Here is a 21979-nt window from a genome sequence, read left to right on the forward strand (position 1 = left end):
TTACTAGGCCTAAATATCATACAAGTTCATAAGACTGGCTAATGTACATTTATTTGCTATGTTGAAGGGTTGCCCTACACCTGCTGACCCTACTCACTGCAATCAAACTAAACTGAATATACCTGCTGTATTGGACTGGTGCATTTTAGGCTCCAATTGCTACTTACACCACCTGATATTTTGCTTTCTGGGGTATTTTATGCATCACTGTGAGGGGAGTAGGTGTGTGTGTGTGTGTGGGGTGTGTGTGTGTGTGTGTGTGTGTGTGTGTGTATGTGTGTGTGACTATCATAATAATAACATGAATGAAACTCAGGCTTTCACAAATTGACTGCAGCATTTTATTTTCTGTGGTTATTTTCTTCAGCAAAACTTAGCTAACTTAGGGACATCATAACTAGCCACCATATTGATTTACGTTCTTAACTAGCCATTACATATAGCCATAATTAACGTGCATTCTTTACTAGCCTCATCTCATCCCGTTTTAATATTAAGTGCTGACTCCGCCCACCCGGGCCAGTTTCGGCGTACGCCGGTAGCAATTACAAGTGGACCCTATCCTACAGTCCCTGCTCTCAGCGGAGGGAGGGAGCTACGCTGTGTGTGGGAAGCGCTGTGACCGTCAGACCTCTCTGGATTAGACAAGCAAGTAGAGAAAACCGGCATCAGCCGAACCAATTTATTGCCAAATGCTTTGGGATTCAACACATTAACATTGCTTCCCATGGTCAGAAAAAGTCGGCAGATTTGTCGCTAGTCGCTTTTGAGAAATAAAGTCGCCAGGGGGGTCTGAAAAGTCGCTAAGTCTAGCGACAAAGTCGCCAAGTTGGCAACACTGGATCCGAAACTTTGGACACTTTCTGTCGTTTTCTCTGGCCTGTCTCTTCTCTTCGCCCCTCGCTATTTTCTCTCTCTTTCTCCAGCGTGTTGTGCAACAGTAATAATCATCCGTGCGAAACACTGAGCGTGTATATAGTTATATGGATTAAACGAAGCTTCGATGCAAAGAATTTGCATCGATGATTTTTAGTAATCGAGTTACTCGAGGAATCGTTTCAGCCCTTGACGATATGCTTATTTCACGATGCGATTCGATACGCAATATGGGGTTTCATGGTTCGATACAACCACGATACGACGTAATATATAAAAGTTCAATGACAAAAAAGTGTGACTGTGCAAAATTATGTTTATTTTTGAGCCACAAACCTTTCTAGCAATGGCACTGGCTTACTAGAATGTAAATAACAATTTATACATGTCATTACAAAGTGCAAATAATATAATTTGGATGGAGAGCTTGTGAAATTGTGATGGTCAAGCCATCTCATTTGTGATTACTACAGCAGAATAAAATATTGCGATTCATTTTTCTGCCCCACAAAGCATATTGTCACTTTTTTGCAATGTATTGAATTTCTATATATTGTCCCATACCTAACAATGACACCACCTGCAATCAATTCCTCATTTGTTAAAAAAGCTGTACACATGGTTACCATAGACTACATAATGTTGTTCTCATTGATTTTAATAGGAAGTGTATTACAGTAACATGCCTGACACACCCTGGAACTCAAAAGACAGGCTGAACTTGTCCGGTTGAAGGTCTTATCTGATGGATTTTCTCTTATTCAAGTTTTTTAACAAACCCTCTCTCCACTCTTGGATCACAGTGTAACATATGATGAATCTCTCTTGCTTTAGTTCTATAACAACCAGCTGTGTGAAGTAGTGGTAAAAGTAGTCACACAGGTGGAGTCTTTGATTGAGGCACAAATGCTTCTGGGAGTGTTGAAGTTCTTGGGATCGTGAAAAGAGCTTTGTGCTCACAGTAACACTTAAATATATATGGGATAGGTGATTCATTTGCAGTCTTTCAATCTGAGCTGCTGTCTGGCTGACTGAGCAGCAGCAGAGTGTCAGGGCGAGTGTGTGTGTGTGTGTGTGTGTGTGTGTGTGTGTGCGTGAGTGTGTGTGTGTGTGTGTGTGTGTGTGAGTGGGCAGCCGCCTGGCAGAAACTAACGTGCTGCAATGCAGTGTCTCTCTTCTTCCCTCTTCCATCTGTTTGCCACTGGTACTGGCACCCTTGAGAGAGATTCAGAGTTTTGACAAGCCTTTATTGTGCAATTGAAAAGCATGCTACAGCTTGCATGGGGTTTTGGGCATTGATGCACAATAAGAACAACTCTAGGCAGGCTGTAATGTGAAATGAAATGAATCAAAGTTAAATTAAACTAAACATACTACCATAAAACATCAACAAATACAAATCCCCCTCAACAACCCCACAGATTACACCCTTAAAGATTTATATCATTTCCAAATCTTTGATAGTATTGATAGCTTGTATTGTAAATGTAGTTTGAGGCTTGCACTCAAAATGAAAACTTCCCCTATAAAAGCAAACAATGCTTCAAAAATAACAATTACTTAATATTAGTAATTGAAGATAGCGGCCTTTTACAACACAGAGAGAGAGGGAGAGGGAGAGACAGGGATGCAAGTAAATGTAGATCATATTTGTAGGTATAGGTAGATTTAAGTAAATATTCAAGTACGTATATATGAATATATACGTACTTAGCAAACATATCTGCTGTAAGTACAATAGCTTATATGTGTTGGCAGTTGGGGACATGGCAAAAATGCTGAAGTCTACTGAAAACAAAGTGATCAAAATACATGAAATTCCATCTAAGATGCATTGTTTTGTGTTGATATGGTAAAAGTTAGATTTTTCCTCATATTGATGCATCAATAACAAATGTGATGATACTCTATTTATTGTTTATCAAACCCAAAACTTATCATTTACATTTTAACACCTTGATAAAGGCCCTGGCATCCTCTCTGTGGCAGCATCCAGCGGTGTGACAGGACCTGGATATTAGGCTATAGCTCTGGACACTTTGAGTCAGTCACCACAATATTGCAAAACGTTGGTGGCCGTTTTACAAAAAGTTGGTTAGAAAGGCTAATATTACTACAGTTCCTAGTTCATGGTGCCTTAAGTTAAGCAGCTGGGCTAGGTAATTGCATATTTTCCATTGAACCTGCGTGTAAGTTACACACACCTGTGTTGTTTGTCATGTCTTTATTGTTGTTAAAAGGCAAACTCAAAAAAGCAAACAGTGAGTTTAACCTTTTATTACACTGAGCTAACCATTTATGGAGCCGCTGAAACAAATGGTAGGGACGATGTACTGCAGGTCTTCAAAAACATTCCTCAGAAAATCTACACCCATGACCTAAGATAATTATTAGTCTGGGTAAACAAACATCAAATCACATGCTGAAAATAACTGAAGCTACATGCAACCTTTTCTTTCATCAACAAAACCACCCTGATATCAAAACCCTTCTGAGTTTTCTATGCACCTGTTCATGTTATTTGGATGAACTTGTCATGCACTCAAGATCAACTTTACATTGGTGTTATTTGACTATAATCAAACTATAGTTGTATATGCAATCAAAAATTAGGCCTATATGCTTTCTACCAAGAACATTTGCATCTTACTCTGTTCCCTAACATTATCATGAAAGCAGGTACGACATTAAAAGGGACCCAATATGACTTCATTTCAGTACATTACTGATGAAAAGAAACTGACCAGTGGCACAACCTGGATAATTACCAGTCAGTTCAATTGAGCCAATTTTGTATTCACAGTGATCTCCAAAGATCAATATTCGAAAGCACATCTTTGATCTCACTTAAAACAGCATGACTTTTTCCACAAAGATAACCTTGGTCGTTTCATTTTTATGCTTTTCCCTAGAATGTTTTTCAGTGATGTAGTCTCTGAAGTTGCACCTGATTGATGGATTTAGCCACTGAAAATCTAAAATTTTCCCCTGGGGCAGTATATCCACCGGACCCCATGCGAGGGATATGTCACTGGGCTAAGTCCCTGATATTGTACAAAGCTAGGTAGGGCCCTGCAACAAAATGATCCTCAAAGACACGTAGCCATGTTAGTAGATGACATTGTATACAGCGGGACACAGATAAACATGTATGGAAGCTGGGTGTGATATAGCCAAGCTGAAATATGGTGTAGTATTATCGTATAATTTTATATGTTAAAATGTCTGATTCGGATGTAGTAATTTCTCTATTATATGGCTCCACGAATAGAGCCGCCAGCATGTTAGACTTTGGCTTGAATTTGAATTTGAATTTTTGTTGTTGTACATATGTTCATACAATGTGATTTTGGTTGGTGTGCCTACAGGAAACGATGATGGACAACGCGCTCCGCACTATATCCTACATTGCTGATATTGGGAACATTGTGGTTCTGATGGCAAGACGCCGGATGCCCCGCACAGCCTCCCAGGACTGTATTGAAACCACGCCTGGGGCGCCCGAGGCCAAGAAGCAGTACAAGATGATCTGCCATGTCTTCGAGTCTGAGGACGTAAGTGCTTCTTGATTTGTGATTTGTGTGTTTGCAGGCTCATGGACCAGCTGCGTCAGTTGTTTATGTGTTTATTTTAGTATCAGGTGAGAGGTTATATGGATGACAGGTTTCTAAAGGAAGTGAGATTGTTGTCTTTCTGTCATGCCCTGGACCCTGAGTCTGAAATAAAGTTTGAAGTTTGAATTGAATTGTCATAATGAATGGTGACTCATTTGGCGGATGAATCACTCCGACCTCACAACATGCAAACTAATGACAATCTTTAGAGACGAGATGGCAAAAGAAAGATGACACTCGTCATTGCCTTATCAATTAGCTAATTGTCAGATGTTATCCCAGCTTGCCAGTTATTCTTCATATTCATTCTTCCACTAGCCTACAAGGCATCATTTTACTTGTTTATCCTGAACAGTTTTCTACTGTTTGCTCCTTATTAAGCCTGAAAGTGCCAAGTTTTAAATCATTTTAAATTATGCCAATATATGTATAGGGAAATGATAAAAATAATTCAATAACTGATTAGAGAAACTTAGTGGAACAGTCTGAGAGCATGATGCAGGTGGGCGAGCCCAACCCACTGTTTAGTGAAATGATGTAAATTGGCAATATTGTTTTTTTTTTTTTTTACCACAGGGCCGCTGCTTTCTTGTTGAACCAGATTCAGCAAGACTTGGCTACATGAATAACAGTTCATGGAGTAGACAGTAATTCAGGGTCCGTGCCAGGCAGTATGAATCTCTGTCTAATTTTGCTGCAAGGTTTCAGAGGCCAGCCAGCTTCATAAAACAGACATTTAGACACTCATATATCAACTTCTAAAGTATTTCTATCCTGCTTCTGTTATTGTAGCTACAGTGGCGGTTTAAAGTGTTTATTATCATCTTTCCATCACTATAGGAAACACAGATTAACTTTTCTGTATTTTTTTTTCTTCATTGACTTCCATAGTGAAACTAGAGAAAATGTTCTGAAAGTGCACCTGTGTTTTCTAGTCTATTCTAGTCTATTCTATTCTGGGATTCCCATGTCTATGCCCAGTGATTTTGATGCCAGCAAACCAACCCTGTGTACACTCTGCCTTTGTAAGCCACACTGCTTCCTAATAAAAGAAGACAGAAACATAAAAGAAGACAGAAACATCACATATTGTCTGCCATTAGATTCTTTCTCTGCACATGCTGGCGATTGTCATGTACAAATTTCTACAAATTTCAAATTTCTATTTCAATGTAAGAATAGACCCAATCAGTAATTCACAACACAACACCGGTTTCATTATTCCTTGTTCTATTTGTCTTGGTTTATGGTTTACCTTTTGCGGCACTGGCAGGAGAGGTGCTAGCTGCCTGTAACTGGATGAAAACAAATAGCCTTTGACAATGAAAATCAATTTATATTGTCCTTTGATGCCACATAATCATTTCTACACTATCTTTATTTCTATGTATCTTCATTTCTCACTTTCTCAGTGAAGAGTAGCTTCTGTAGATCTAACACTTGACACAAGATCACAAACATACGTTAACTTCTGTTTTCCACTTCCTGTATCTCTCACCTTGTTTCCCGTCATCAGGCTCAGCTCATAGCTCAGTCCATCGGCCAGGCGTTCAGCGTAGCTTATCAGGAGTTCCTGAGAGCCAATGGCATTAACCCCGAGGACCTGAGCCAGAAAGAGTACAGTGACATCATCAACACCCAGGAGATGTACAACGATGACCTCATTCACTTCTCCAACTCTGAAAACTGCAAAGAGGTTGGTTCACATCTAGCGCCTTGTAATGTGTTTTTTTATTTAGGCTGGAGACTTGGAGACAGAAAAGATAAGACAAAACAAATAATACTGACGGATCATAGTGTACATCCGTGTGAGGACTGCATGTATTCCAACAGAATACAGACATGCATGCCTTGCAACTTCAAGGTAGTGTTTGTATTTGTTTTGCTGCAGATGTATGTTTGTGGGTGAGTGCATGAGAAGGAGAGACAGACACAGTGAGAGTTTGCATGTGTGTTTGTGGCAGAAATCAGACTCATATTGCAGTAGAGGAAGATACCACAAGCATACTGTAGCTGTTAACTAATTAGACAGATTATGAGGCAGATGGTACAGTAAAATCTACTCAAAGCATAGCAACTCTAGCTTTTCCTGCCGGGGCTTTTCCCCTTTAGCCAGAAGCTTTTGGAGAATCGTGAAACCATGAAACAGTTTCTGCTGTATGAACAGAGACGCGCTGCATGGGCACCAGGACACATGACTGCTATATTGGAGAAACATGACTAATTTGTAACAAGACAGATTTTCATACATTTTTCCCATCTGGGACCATCTGGGCAAAATGGATAGGGGTGGTATGGTGGTTAGAGAAACCACCATGAATCCAGCCTGCTGAAGCTTCCATGAGCAAGACACTGAATCCCTACCGGCTCCAGGAGAGAGAAAGAGAATTTCCCTCAGGAATCAATAAAGTATCACATTATTTGGCAAGCCAGTACATGACAAAATTGTAAAACCGACCAGTAAAACTGCTCCCTCTCTCTGCTCCCCCCCCACCCCTCCTTCACTTCCCGCCCACAGCTGCAGCTGGAGAAGAGTAAAGGTGAGATCCTGGGTGTGGTGATCGTGGAGTCCGGCTGGGGCTCCATCCTGCCCACAGTTATCTTAGCCAACATGATGAACGGTGGACCAGCGGCACGCTCCGGCAAGCTCAGCATCGGAGACCAGATCATGTCCATCAACAACACCAGCCTAGTGGGGCTGCCGCTCGCCACCTGTCAGGGAATCATCAAGGTATGAGGGACTGGAAGAGGCAGTTTGAACCACAGAACAGCCTAGATGAATATAAAACAGTATGCTTAAAAACTAAACCACAGCATTTCTTCCTCATCCACTGTTATAAGCATGGAGAAAGAAGCAGAAACGAAAGGAGAACTTTCTAACTTGTTAGCCTTGTGTGTGTGTGTGTGTGTGTGTGTTAAAGGGCTTGAAGAACCAGGTTCAGGTGAAACTGAACATTGTCAGCTGCCCTCCCGTCACCACTGTCCTCATCAAGAGACCAGATCTTAAGTATCAGCTGGGCTTCAGTGTCCAGAACGGCATTGTAAGTCCTTTCTCCCAACCTTCAGCATAAAGGTTCACTTTGAGATTCAGCACTTTGAGATTATTTAAATAACATAAGATCTGATTTTTCAAAATAGTGTCAAGTATACTGCCATGTTGTGCTTTTCCCATGGAAAAAATTGTTATGTATGTTATGTTTGTTACTGTATGTGTATGTTTTACATCCCTGTCTCAACCTAGATTCATCTATTCATTACTTTATTTTCAGTATATCTAATGCACTAAACAAACACTGTGCCAGCTGCAGTATTGTGATAAATTACTCTTGTTGACTCAGACAATATTTATACACCATATACAGGCCCTCCTAAGGAATCCCATTATCTTTAGCAAGGGTTTAATGTGATATCACTTTATCATTGTCTTTTTATGTAGTTATACGTCCTCCAGCATCCTCTGCTCTCCTTTATAGCCTCAGTTGCCTCCTCTCCGTTTCAAACGCCATCACCTTGCCATTGCAGAGATGACCTTTTCCAATGGTGTTCACTGAGCATATTACTGTCTTCTTGAGACATGCTAAGTACTTTTCTGTTTTGTTTTGTTTTTGTATGTGTTACCCCACAGATATGCAGTCTGATGCGGGGAGGCATCGCAGAGCGAGGCGGGGTCCGTGTCGGCCACAGGATCATAGAGATCAACGGGCAGAGTGTGGTGGCCACAGCACATGAGAAGATTGTCCAGGCCCTCTCTAACTCTGTTGGCGAGGTTAGACATACATACAAACACACATGTACACATAAATATGTGTCTGCATACTTCCGCACACACACGTACACATGCAGATGGACAAAGACACATAAAATACACACACTCGTGCAAATACCTTACTTGCCAACCCTCCTGATTTTTCCAGCCAATGGACCGACTTGTTAAAAATAGTAACACAAAAAATCTTGGCCTTATACTATCACTGCTGTTTCCAAATGCTCAACAAAAAGTTGCACCAAAAATGTAGTCTCTGTGGTTCTGCTATTAGTTCAGCGGAGGTTGGAGCCAAACACACGTATGCCGCAAAAAAGAAATAAAGAGTTTGAAGAAAAAGAAATACACCTGCAAGTTTCAGTTGTCACGCAAGGTCGAATTCACCTTTCTCACTGACAATTTTTAAGGGAAAGGGTTTGCCTTCTGCAAGGTTTGTCGAGTTGTTTTGTGTGTGGAGCAGACGGGAGTCAAAATGATGTCTGTCACCACAAAGAAACAGATAAGCATAAGAGGGCGGTGGCAGTGCATCAGAAGCAGCTCGGGCATGCTAGGATCTGTACTATATTTTCATTGTTATTTTATACATAAAAAGTCACCAGAATGGACTCTCAAAGTTGGCAACACATACTCACACACAAAACATACATGAACATGCTATTGTGTGTCTTGTGCTTTGTTCTGCTTCCTTGTTTGTGTTACATCTCTGTTCTACAATTGATTTTTGTTCAGTTAGATGTAGTCAGGCTCATGCTCTGTAAAATCCTTTGAGACGTGCTTGTGATAAAGGGCTATAGAACTAAATGAACCTGAACGAACCTGCACACACACACACACAATCTCTTACAGTATGAGTTTCCTCTTTTAGAGAAAAACAAATACTGAAGTTTGCCAGTTTTATTGAGATTCCGATGTCATTTCTTTCATTGGCAGATTCACATGAAGACGATGCCAGCAGCCATGTTCAGACTCCTAACAGGACAGGAGACACCTATGTACATATAAATGATGGACAGGGACCATTCCACCTGGATGAGCTGTCAGCTGGGATTCAGATCAGCATCTTGAAGGGCAAACCGAGCTGACCAATGACTGGGGGAGGACGGCTTCTCCCTGCGCTCAGACAGTCATTTATCTTTCTTTTTATTTTTTTTTTCCTGCTGATGATTCAAATGTTTATCATCTCCCCTCTTTCCTGTGCTTAACATGCAACGGCCATTTCATTGACACTTGAGATGCTTTTGCCCATCTGACCAGCTGAAGAGTCGGTGTGTGTGTGTGTGCGCGTGTGGATATTGTTTATGTTATTTATTTGTCTCGTCTGTGCTTTCGTGTGTCAGTTCAGTGAGACTGTATGGACTGATCGAGTGAATGCATCACAATTTATTTTTTATATTCATATAATGTAATATGGTACTTCTACTGTACTTCTTGTATACAGTTTCATTTTCTTCTCTGTTGTTTATTTATTTCTCATGTAAATACATATTTTGCTAATATTGTGACTGAAGGAGATGGGGAAAGGGCCACGGTCGCTTTGTATATATTTACTGAATCTCCCTGCTGATGCGATAGCAGACAGTGATAATGGCAAAGACACAATTTAATGCCAGTTGTCATAGTAATTGCCTGTGAAAAGGGAGTCTTGGGGAATGATTTTGGTGTTTAAAATGTTTGGTTTGAGTATGCTAAGTTGATGATGTGATGTACCTGTTAATCAAAGCAATGCTTGCAGCAGGGGTTTTAAGGGAGAAAATGCCATATCCTTCTGATTTATTTCATTTTAGGGCAATACAAAAGTTCAACCTCTGAATGGCAAGTCATTTCAAGAGATGTGCAACTCTTTTCTAAATCCCATGTACAAACATGCAACACTCTCACACACATTTGAATAACAAGCAACTCAACAGAACTATTAACATGCATTGATTATGCTTTTGAAATCAAAGTCATGTGTATGAAAAACGAAGTTGCATTTTCTTTTGTGTGCTATTCTACTGTATGTTCATCTTTAGTGTTCCTGACTGAAACTCATGCATACTATGAGTGGATTGTGAATGTACTGTGTTGTGTGAGCTGTTCCATTGCCATAAGCAGTATTAGAATGTCTGTACATAAAAAGAAACTTGTCTAGTATTGTGCTCATGTTAAAAAAAAAAAAAAAAAAAAATCACATGGTTTAGTCACTGCAAAAACATCTTCCCTCCTGTATGTCGGCTTTCAGCCTCGAGAGTGAAAGAGAGAACTGTGAATCACACACTGTGACAGAAAAAGCCTTACCACTGAGTAACGGTTTTACAATGCATTGTACTAAAAATCTAACCATATGAACATTATCTGTGTGCATGCCTCTTAAAATAGTATCAAGTCATTGTGGCAAGATAATAAAATCTAAGCTAAACCTGGCTGTTTTTTGTTTGACTGGATCAACCTACAAACTGTATGAGATCTAAAAAAGCTCAAATTGCAGTGTGAAAGGACGGCCTGACCACTGACTGAAGGCTTTCTGTACTACAAATGAACTTGTATGATAAGACTTCTCTGCCATGTACTTCCATTCTGAGCCTCTGGTTCCCCCTGATGCCTGAAACTGGCTAGTGCGGGTTATGTCAAAAAAAATTAAGAACTGCATTATACTGTATTTCGTACCACTTTATTTTAGTGATTCAGTTTCAGCATTTCAGTATTTTTGTATTAAAACATTTCTGTACCGTTAAAAGTATTTGACATTTTTGAGCCTTTAAAAATTACAAATTCTATAAAAATGATACACATAAAATAATTAAACCTGTTGGTGACAGAATGAAGTTTTTCATGGTACAACATAAAATGTGGGCAAAATAACCTGCATGCCAGCTCAAAATGCGACATTGACACAATGACTTACAGCAGAACTGATGGCCTAAAACTTGGATGGAAATGCTGCATCTGATGCTTAACTTCGTCTCTGATCTGAAGGCATTAAGGCAGTTGTTTGTCTAACTCATTCACACCGTTGTTGTTAGTCTGGCTCTTTGTACTAGCGTCGTTATCTTTCTTAAGGTCAATGTCCTATTTGTGAATGTCTGCCTGTCACGCTGTGCCGCAGTTTTGCTTCACTGCAGCGGGTCAGATCAAGGGTTCTGGTCGTTCTGGTCACACTTTAACATGACCTTTATCCCCTGGCCCTGACGCGTAGTCTCAAAGGCCTGGGCCGCCTGCTCCAGAGGGAAGCGGTGGGTCACCAGCGGCTTCACATTCACTTTCTTCGACGCCAACATGGCTATGGCCATCGGCCAGCTGCAACACAGTCAGACAAGTATTTTACTGATGGGTCCTTTTTCTCTGACATCTACTACTTATTTTACAAATAGGGCTTGTGCTAAGGCGGTAGCTGATGTCAAGATGGCGCACTTGACTATAAGACAAACTTTTGACTGTGAAATGTGAAGGAACTGCAGTACAACTGGCTCTAACTTGATTCTAAAGATCTACTTGGAATAAGAAAGGCAAAACAGGATATTTACTTACGTATTGCAATAGCGGAAAACCCCTCTGATGTCCACCTCTCTGACGGCAGCGTTGAGCAGAGGAACAGTGGCCATCTCCGAGCCGAGACCCACCAGCACCACCACGCCTCCAGAGCGTGTTGCCTGGTAGGGAACAACTCAGAAATCACTTGGTTTATTTGACTGAATGAGATTGTTTTATGACAGAAAGCAAGGGTCTGTGGTAACACATATTGAGGCACACCGTCCAGTAATAACAGTACTTGGACAAAGTTATCTTAATTCTTATGTCTACAGTTTGTACAGAGTTACTTGGGATACTCTGCATACAAATTTCAACGGTCTTTAATGGTAGGTAGTCACGTACATAGATGGCAGTTTGGATGCTGCTCTCAACACCAGTACATTCAATCGTAATGTCAGGCTGAGCTCCCAGCATGCCCTCTACACTCTTGGCCAGATCCTGGGGTCCGTCCCCTCTCTTCACTGTCAGCGGGAAGTCAGCGCCCAACTCCTTGGCCATCGCCAAACGCTCCGGGAACAGATCTGAGGACGGCAACGGTGGTTTACGACAGTACAATGGATTACAGCAAAGGAAAATACTGCAAAGAAGATGCCATCAGAATCAGTTTAACATGCTACTGGCCATTTGAGATGAAGTAAGTGTATATTAATTGTATGTCTTACCAGTAATGACCACTTGTGAGGCCCCCATTGCCTTGGCAACGAGCAGACAGACCAACCCAATAGGTCCTGTGGCAAGAGAGGAAATAACCTAGAAATTTACTGTAAAGATTGCGCAAGAAATGTCCAACAACCTAAGATTACAATAATTACACGAATAATGTGCATGCATGATTAAAAACACCTTTTATTTTGAGCTTGGGGCTAATATTGCGATAATGACATTTTATGGTTCAGACACAAGGCAGGGAGTGTCAATGGCATGAAGATCTGTGTGCAGCATAGGCAACATTTATCATTGGTCCTATACTGTATAACATATTCCTTTATTTTAGAAAGTTCACCTATTACTTACTTTACTAGGCACTGCTTAGGATAGATGTGTCAATTGTTCATAAGCTTGTTTTCTCTAACATAAAGCATATGTTAAATATTAAGTCTGTTACCAGAGGTGTTTGGGTTCATTGGTTTTTCCCTCACTTGAGTTTTGTTGAGTCAGTATGATTCTCACTTTTGTGACTACACCCACTGTGTGTTGATTTAAATTCCTTACTTGCACGGGCGTGTTTCTGAAATGTAATCATGCTTATTGTATTCGTTTGCAGCGTGCCCTGAAATGCCCTTGCTGTAAGCTGTAAGTCGTCTACAGTCTGAACCTTATAGGTGGGAGGTTTATATAAAAGTCTGTGGTTGGGGTTTACTGCTGTCATTGTTGATGTTGAGAGTATAGAGAAATGACAGCGCAGTCTTACCTGCACCACAGATGAGCACAGTGCTGCCAAGAGATACGCCGGCTCTGCGACAGGCGTGTATCCCCACAGACAGAGGTTCAATTAGAGCTCCCTCCTCAAACGTCACATTATCAGGCAACCTAAACAGGTGAGAAGAGACACAGAGAGAGCGGCGAGAGAAAGAGAGGAGAGGGATTATGCAAAGGAAAGCAAGAGAGAGAGAGAGAGAGATCGTCAGTCGTTCCGCAACCTCCTGTGAACAACAATGGAATCAGGCTCCACTGGAAGTTTTTATTCACTTGTAGCAGAAGTTGGCACTGTGCTTGTAGTATCGGCACAGGTTTCCATCATCAGGGGGCGTGGCGCAGAAGAAGATGGTGGGAGACAGGTTGTAGTGTCCGGATTTGAAGAACTCGTCCATCTCACGGGGCACGCCTGGCTCGACTGCCACTCTGTCGCCTAGAAAATACAAGCTCAAGATTACAGCGCTGTACGAATGTATGCAATTACTTTGTGCGTATGTGGGGGGTTGAGTGAGATCTTGTCAAAATGATGTATTGTGCATGCCATTGGGTGGATGTCTTTATCCAAAGTGCCTTTCAGTACCATGAATGCATAGATTTAAATGTCATATCACAGTGGGTATGCTTTATAAAATAACCAGAGTGGAAGTAGATAATAGAACCTATTTACATGATGATTATTGTTCTTTGAAGCATAAAGGCTTGTCATCTTCCTTTGAGCAGAATGGCACTTTTATGCCGTGCACATTGTAGGAGACTCTGCCTTTTGTTCGTTTACACGTTTCTGACGCGCACCACCCACTAGAGCTAAACAATGAATAGACAAAAAAAAAAAAAAATTCGAAATCGCAATATATACTTCTGCAATTTCCAAATCGCAGAGGCTGCAATTAGTTGCTTAAGAGAGAGTTGCGTCCAAAATGGATTTCTAAACAAGGTGTGTTAGAGCTGCTGGTAATTTCTGGTCCATGAATCAAGTGCAATATCATCATACTCAAAACTCAGTAAATCCTGCACACTGACATCTATTTTTTTTTTTTTTTATCTTATTTTTATATCTATTTTTTCACTTTAAACATTTTTTTTGTCAATGACTTTCAGCCCTACCTCACACACCCACCTACCTGCTTTGAGGTGCTTGACTGCCGAGCCCACCTTCACCACGCGCCCAGCTGCCTCGTGCCCCAGCACCATGGGCTTTGTGACCACGAAGTCCCCGATGCGGCCGTGCTGCCAGTAGTGCACGTCTGACCCACAGATGCCAACAGAGTGCATCTGCAGCAAAACCTCTGGGCGCGAGACAAGGACACGATGAGGATGGATCCGTAATGAGGACGGTTCAGTATAGTCGGATAAAGCAGTGGTTCTCAACGTGGGGTCCGGGGACCACCAGGGGTCCTTGAGGGAGCTCCAGGGGGTCCCCAGTAAACTGATGAATTGTTAAACTTCACCGTTGTATAATTTACAAGAACTTCACATAATCAGAGAATGTAGAAGAATGACTGTTTTGGTCATAGTTTCACTGTTATTTCTCTACCTACAATACAGAGAGTCATGGAGTTCTGGACAAAATCATATCTAACAATAAGAATATTCTCAGATTTGGCTCGAGAGACAAAATCTCATCAAATGGGGGTCCGTGGCCCTAATGTGGACTACATTGGGGGTCCTTGATATGAAAAAGGTCGAGAATCACTGGGATAAAGGACGTGCATTTTGTCACCATGTTAATATTAGGGCGAGACATGGACACAGCTGTTCAAGATTGCAATACATTATGTTCCATAATTTGAAGTTGAACTAATGCTTGTCTCATACCATTAGGTCCTGGCTCCGGGATGGCGCGATGCTCCTGTGGGAAATTGGCAATGCAAACGATGCATAATGTCAGTTAAGCAACACACAGAGCTGCAACTAACTGTAATAGGAATCGTTCGTGCAAGATCTGTCCTATACCAGCCTGAGGTCTCCTTGCGCGTGCAGCACCACGGACAGGTTTCCCGTCTCCATGTCACACGCAGAGCAGCGCCGCTGGTCGGGACGGTAAAAGGTGGGACAGGACGAAACACAGTCCGGAATCCAAAGAGAAGTTTTTAGATTCGCGGTCTGTCTTGTTATTCTTCTTCTGTCTGCGGGCTGAGACTCAAAGTGCACCTTCCTGATGCGGTGGGCAGGTGCCAAAACAAAGCCTGTGATTGGCCAAACACCCGAGGGATAGTCCATTTCAAAAGGGGTGGAGGGAAGTGTGCACAAAAAATTAAAATCGACCCATTAACTGATTTCTCACCACTAATACCATAAAATTCTAGTTCATTACACTTTTACAGTATGTGCGCTTAGTATATTTCTTTGCTATAGCGCCCGTGTCCACGATACACCGCCGTGCCATCTGCACAGAAACCCCTTCAGACTTCAAGCACACGATCACATGGCCCATATGGTTGGCCAATTGAAAGCAGGCGCTACATATTCAGGAAGTGTTTCTATAGAGATATATTGTAAACAGAGAGGAATTTCATATAGGGTCTACACCTAGTTTAATACATCCATGGGCTACACAGAATGTTCAAAATATTAAGGGACATCTTGCTGATATTGAATTGCAGCCCATTTTGCACAGTATGTCTCAATTTTCTCAAAGCTTAAAACCCTTCTCTAACTTGTCTGCTTCTCTTTATCTACATCTTGATTGGTATAGATTTGATAAGGGAAATCAATAAGGGGTAATGGCTTCTACCAGGATTCACCTCATCAGTGTAGGCACTGAATGAGTGTCCCTAAAGTGTCCCTATTCATTCAGTGTACTTTGCTATTCATCGTACAATATTAGATGTCTAGCTATTGATTTAAAACGAGATACATGTCAACCTCTTGAAGCGGGTTAATAATGGACATTGAGAACATTCTTGGTGAATGTGCCTGTAATCCCTTTAGTTGAATAGTTGAATATTAGTCACGGGGGTTTAGTTGTATTCCACCTTCAGTGGCAGAACCAACAAACTTAAAAAAAGAAGAAGCTATTTTTAAATAACTGCCTTCTCTTTCCTCCCAACCAGGTAATAGTTGTGAAGAGCACAGAGCATTAATTGCACTTCATAAACTAACTCATTGAACAGTCATTGGGACATCAGCCTGTTGAACAAAGAACTTGGCTGTGTATTCATATGCTAAATCTAGCAGACTTGACATGAACTTCATGTTTGACAAATAAAATGACAAAAAGACAAAAGTGGTTATCAGCGTTATACCGATTTATTTTATTTCAATGTATACATCCACACTGCACACAAATAGACAATGAAAATGGAAAACGAACATACTATATATCATTTGCCAATACAATAGCATATCTTCAGCTTGCAATTGTAAATAGCCGCTACTTGTTCTTCTCAAATGCATGTTTTTGTCTCAGTAAATGATCTGTGCAGCTGAACACCTCGTCTGTTGCTCTGGGCCTTACAGACAGAGCATCTCAAATACCCGGGACGGAAATCACACAGGTGACCTGAATACTTCTGCAGGTTATCAATGCTGACATACCCTAAAGTGAACAAGTCAACAAGAAAAAATGCCTAATGTTAAACATTAACATCAGTAAAACCTTATTCCAACTGCCACTCAGACGAGGGCATTTTGGAAACATGTATGATTGTTTCATAATTTCAGTACAAATTGCTCCAGAGTTTCAATGTATTTCAGTAAAGTGAATATTTCTCTGGCTTGAATGACCTCCATTCCTGATGGGTCTGGATTAGCAAGGTTGTAATGTAAGTACAGACATTTTCTAAAACCAAATGAATGCAGCATCAACACACCCAGATAGTAACATAACACAGAGTGGATGATTTTACCTGTAAGCATGTTATTAACTGGATAATCCCGTACTTCACAGCACAGAGAGGCTTCATGTTGTGACGGGTCTGTGTCAGATTGTTCAGAACTGTCAAGAGAATAATAATAATTCAAACAGTGTACTGCAAAGTTAACTATGTATTGAGTTTTATTCCTGATTAGGATTTAAGGAAAACATACTCGCTGCTCCTGACTTCACTGGAGTCTTCATCTGTCTGATAACTTTGACTCTTATATGAGCCCTGTAGAAACATGAAACGATCCAATATATTTGATTACAACCATTGAAATTCTCTGCTTTTGTATCTACACTGGCACTACATGAGGATATATTATATTGTTATCCTTTTTGTACCTACCTGAGCTATTGATTGCCCATCATCACATTCCCAAATCAACCTCCCAACCACACTTCTCACCTCTAAAATGATAAGATAATAATAATTCATAAAACCTCCTGATTTTGTTGTTTTGAAATGCACAAATTCATTTTGTATAATAAACAAAAAAGATTAAAATATATATATATATATATCCCTCACCGTCCTGCACACAGGCTGGAGGCAGCACATAGTGTCCGATACTCAGAGACTTCACACTCTGACGCTTCTCACAGGCAGACAGATACAAGCTGTGAAAAACTGTCACCTTGTTCCACAGGTAATCTTTACTCTCAAATATCCTGGAATACAGAATCGAAGATATAGGAGGGATGAAAAACAATTGATTTGTTGGGTGATCAGTGTCTCAGGTAGCTTAGCTTTGTCATCCTGCTCACCTTTGAGTATCAGGACAGGCAGCATCTTCACTGAACAGGTAGTCCGCTGTCCTCCAGCTAGCAACGGTCCCACCTTCAGATGCTAGGAGGAAATATATAACCACAAAAACTACTCCAACCCAGCTCAAACTATAGGAAGAAAATATGGGTGCGAAAGTGCCAATCTAAACCCAACTTGAACTATGTTAAGTTATACTGCCCTACAAAGCTAAATGGCAGTAACTGCATTAGAGCAAGACAGAGTGAAACAGAGAAAAATTAGCCTACTTCATTATCTTAATCGTCATATTATGTTTTTTGGTAGCACCTATGGGTCAATTTTTTGTTATAATGAAATCTAACCTTTGAAAAACACAAAAAATAGTTACTGCTGTTTACTTTTGCAAGGCAGTATAGATCACTAGACCTTATTTGTGGTATTATGTAGGCCGATTACTCTTTTAAAAGAGAAAACAGCACATAAGGACTGTTTATCTGTAAGGGCTAACGTTACTGTAGTTTAGTTTGGTGGCTGCAGCTCTGTCACCACAAGGATTCAACATTTGTTTCACCAGTACTAGCTAAATTAACATACAGGTAACATTAGCAGGTGATTAATTTAGCTTACATCAACCTGAACAGTAGAGTAGCCCACTTACTCCAGAAGTCGTGACATGCCTGCCTCACGCTGTTTGAAAACCATGCAGTTCGGTTGTGAAACATGGTCTCTCTGGAAGAAGGTTGTTTTGAGTTATTGATCATGTTGGTTAGTCCTCTGGCTCCCTAACTACTTTGTTTCCTGTATAACGGTGGCTGTTCTGCTATGTATCATTTGGCGCTAAAATGTCCCTGCTGCCTTCACATACTGTTGTAAATATGGTGACGAAAAGTGTCAACGTACGCCACCTGCTGGCTGCATTCAAAGACAAAAAAAAAACCAAAAAAACATCACGATTCATTTCTCCATAGGGGAATTTCTAGTAATTGATTACAAATTAGTTATAGCTTGAGCTTTCATATGTCACACATTTTGCGACACTAAGGCACATCAGCTATGATGAATGAGATGAAACAACATATTTTTTTTATTGCAATTACGAGTTTAGCTCACATGGACAACCAACAAATTGAGAACCTAGGATTTGGACTATTATGTGACACTAAAACTCTCCACCGCACATTTTCAGTGCCCCTGGGACACACTTGGCCTTTAAAAGAAGGATTAATTTACATAAAACAATTAAATGAAAACATAAAATCTGCAAAGAGTCTGTTTTTATGAAGGTGGGGTCAGGGAGGAAACTCCATCAGATCGGCAGTAGACGACATGACTGGCCGATAGCTAATATTTAATAAAAGGCCAATATCAGACCAATCGACAAACCGATATATTGGTCTAACCCCAGTGTAGCCTACATATTACATTTCAGGAGTCGAGTCTAGGCATGGGATGGGCGAGTCCCTCGACCAGGTATAGTGTGTGTAGTACTACTTATCGCCACCAGATGGTAATATTACTTAACAATTGACCACTAAATTTTGGTCCATTTAGTATGGTTCCTAACAGCTGAATTGAACAATGTGTTTTGTAATACAAAATCCCACTTTGATCAAAGAGTCACGACTTCAGCTTCTTCCATTAGGCTCAGTGCAGCAGCTATTGAACAACTGTGGGTCTCTAGAAAGTGTGTTTCCATAAGCCTATCTTATAAATGCAGTAACCTTCAGAGGGCAAAGCCATACTGACTCTCATATTGAGCTGGTGGCTGATTGATTAGGTCTTAATGTGCAGCATGTAGTCGATGCAATGTCATGAGGGGTTAAAGGTGATGTGCCACAGCTTTTTTATTTATCCACATTGGTGAATAGAATTTAAAAATGGCATTATATTACCATATTATGAGGTATTTTTCAGTCTTGTACAGTTATTATATCTTATATTCAGTATGCAAAGGTGTTTCTGGAAGGTTAATTGATTATTTTAGATGGAAAAACTCCACATAAATATTTTATTTTTAGCTGACGTTATATTGTCAAACCTCATGAGCTGTGCACAGGCTTCTGGATACTCTACTGGACAGCAGTGAGTATAAGTCAGAGCCTGTGGGCAATATCTATGACCACCTAGGGAGGGTTGGATGCAGGTCAGGTACTCATAGCTGACACACACACACACACACACACACACACACAGACACAAACAAATGGGTTCCTGTTTATTAAGCCCAATAATGTCATGTAACCTTGTGTTTTATAACAGCAGGAGTCTATTAAGGAAGCTATTGCTGGCCACTGTGTTGTTGGTGTAATTGATGGACTCTGCTTGTTTGAACTCTTGAAACTGGAGAGGCTATCACTGTCACTGGCTGTGGAATAGGCTGTAGCCCAAGATATTATGGGGCTCTGCTTAGAAATTGCTTATATAGCGACTGAGCAAACGTATACTGCATGTTCTCAGCCCAGACACGGTATGTTCTCTCTGTTGGTGTGACAAAAGCAGAGACTCCATTTAGATTGCTGCATGTTTCTTCTTAATTATCTTGCTTGCATACTGTTATCATATTACTGAGTTCCTCTACACGGTGCCTGGTTTGGTTCATATCACTGGTAACTCCATTGCCATGACAACAGCGAGGCCACACCATGTACGTTTCTTGCCCAACCCCCAACACGCTCCTTTCAGAACATAGCACCGGAATGATGGGCCGGTTGGCAGCTAATACATTTAAATATAACATGAGAAGAAAAGCACAAAGAGGATTTAATTCTCAAGCTGCTGTTGCCTGACCTCACTAGTCCACAGCACCTTGCTCATTGTAATTACGTGATAAATATATATATATATATATATATATATATATATATATATGTATTTTTGGTTGCCCCTGTATTTTTCTCTTGCACAAAAACTGGAACACACTGTAGAGATCAGCGTCACACTGCAATATCTCTGAAATATGGATTTTACATGGAAATTATTTGTGCTCACTTACCTCATTACTGATGCTGTATTTCATGATTTATAACCAGAATACGAATCTCTTTAGGGGATAAATGAGTGTTATATTTGTGATATTGTAAATATAAAATGTTGTTCATGGCTTCAATATTACATTTAAAAGGCTTGGTCTTCTATTTGCCTATTTTGTGTTTGTGTGTAGGTCTTGCACTGCCCAGGACCAATGCAGATAATCTCAAATTATATAAAAATGATAGCATGGACTCTCGCTCTCTCCATTGTTTGCTGTTGTTTTGCAGAAAAAGCACTACTGATATTCTCCTTTCGGCTTCCCCCCATCTGGTTGTGCAGGACCGGCCCATCCATCTCCCTATTCCCCGTCTTGTATTGTTCCGTTGTGTTGTAGAGTATTGAATGGTCATCGCCTTTGTATTGTTGTTGTTGGTGTGTGTTGCCATGTTGTCTTTGTAATATGACATTATGAAAAACTATCAATCTAAAACAATATATATATAGATTTGTCACTGTTTTGGTATGAAATGAGACTCAACCTCAATCTTGATTTAGAGCCAGGCCCAGGATTTGGTTTGGATCTTGATTCAGCCTCTCTTTGGCTTGGTTTAGGTTTGTCTTGGACTCCTCGGGTCTTCGCTATACCCCTGCTGTGGTTATAATTCTGCTGGGATGAGACACTGACAGGAATTGCACTACAGCTCTTATGATTGGATGGTTTTGGTCAAGCATTAGGCCATATCCAGAGGAGAATTCAAGCGGTTAAACTGGTTCATTGGTGTAGTCTTTAATGGATAAAAGGATAAATAATAAGCGGCATAATGAAAAGTCAGGGAGAAACAATGGCAGACAGCACTGTGGAACTGTGCAGATTAATGAATTTGGTGTTCATATGTGTGTGTGTGTGTGTGTGTGTGTGTGTGTGTGTACAGAACAGGGAGGACTTCAGTCACGCTGGGTTTGAATCAAAGTGAGGGACATTTATGGAAATAAATCCCAAGCTCCAGGACAAGAACATTTGTCTTAATGAGTTGCTGCTGGCTTTGAATGACATATATTAACTTATTTAAGACAGCCAGTCAACGTTCTCTTATTTTGCCTTGTCAGTGTGTTGGAACAGTTAACCTGACTGCAGTTATATTGTTGGCTACTATATGAAGAGTAGACTTGAACTGCAACTACCTGCACCCATATGCTGCATTCAGTTCAGCTATTTGCTAAAT

At 40.6% G+C, this 21979-nt stretch overlaps 3 protein-coding genes across 3 annotated transcripts in view; 1 reads left to right on the forward strand and 2 right to left on the reverse strand.

Annotated features, from left to right (window-relative positions):
* The window catches only part of apba2b (amyloid beta (A4) precursor protein-binding, family A, member 2b), a 28829-nt gene extending 18194 nt beyond the window's left edge, over positions 1–10635 (forward strand). Inside the window, exons 8-13 of the mRNA XM_071905915.2 lie at positions 4245–4430; positions 6007–6186; positions 7009–7221; positions 7412–7531; positions 8116–8256; positions 9184–10635. Of these exons, the coding sequence (XP_071762016.1) occupies positions 4245–4430; positions 6007–6186; positions 7009–7221; positions 7412–7531; positions 8116–8256; positions 9184–9255 (912 nt within the window). The 3' untranslated portion in view covers positions 9256–10635. The remainder of the gene's footprint in view (positions 1–4244; positions 4431–6006; positions 6187–7008; positions 7222–7411; positions 7532–8115; positions 8257–9183) is intronic.
* Positions 10636–10887: 252 nt separating this feature from the next.
* On the reverse strand, positions 10888–15304 carry sord (sorbitol dehydrogenase). Its single transcript, XM_071905928.2, has 9 exons — positions 15133–15304; positions 14995–15028; positions 14301–14465; positions 13453–13612; positions 13175–13293; positions 12426–12491; positions 12106–12284; positions 11761–11882; positions 10888–11529 (listed from the first exon to the last, which is right to left on the reverse strand). The coding sequence occupies exons 1-9, from the start codon at positions 15184–15186 to the stop codon at positions 11364–11366; spliced, it is 1065 nt and encodes a 354-aa protein (XP_071762029.2). The 5' UTR covers positions 15187–15304; the 3' UTR covers positions 10888–11363.
* A 1204-nt stretch (positions 15305–16508) lies between these two features.
* terb2 (telomere repeat binding bouquet formation protein 2) lies at positions 16509–18565 on the reverse strand. Its single transcript, XM_078285237.1, has 7 exons — positions 18445–18565; positions 17807–17888; positions 17571–17710; positions 17388–17449; positions 17209–17270; positions 17028–17116; positions 16509–16717 (listed from the first exon to the last, which is right to left on the reverse strand). Exons 1-7 carry the CDS (start codon positions 18545–18547, stop codon positions 16566–16568), a joined length of 690 nt encoding a protein of 229 aa, XP_078141363.1. The 5' UTR covers positions 18548–18565; the 3' UTR covers positions 16509–16565.
* Between the last annotated feature and the right edge of the window lie 3414 nt (positions 18566–21979).

Source organism: Centroberyx gerrardi, chromosome 1 (assembly GCF_048128805.1).
Source record: "Centroberyx gerrardi isolate f3 chromosome 1, fCenGer3.hap1.cur.20231027, whole genome shotgun sequence".
Lineage (NCBI taxonomy): Eukaryota > Metazoa > Chordata > Actinopteri > Beryciformes > Berycidae > Centroberyx > Centroberyx gerrardi.

Coding starts and splice junctions, on each gene's coding strand:
- sord (XM_071905928.2), bottom strand. CDS start 15,186: ATGGAGACGGGAAACCTGTCCGTGGTGCTGCACGCGCAAGGAGACCTC. Junction 13,613..14,300: donor AGTCAAGCACCTCAAAGCAG/GTAGGTGGGTGT, acceptor TGTATTTTCTAG/GCGACAGAGTGGCAGTCGAG. Junction 13,294..13,452: donor AGTGCCAACTTCTGCTACAA/GTGAATAAAAAC, acceptor TCACCTGTTTAG/GTTGCCTGATAATGTGACGT.
- terb2 (XM_078285237.1), bottom strand. CDS start 18,547: ATGATCAATAACTCAAAACAACCTTCTTCCAGAGAGACCATGTTTCAC. Junction 17,889..18,444: donor GGCATGTCACGACTTCTGGA/GTAAGTGGGCTA, acceptor ATTTCCTCCTAG/CATCTGAAGGTGGGACCGTT. Junction 17,271..17,387: donor ATGGGCAATCAATAGCTCAG/GTAGGTACAAAA, acceptor ATGTTTCTACAG/GGCTCATATAAGAGTCAAAG.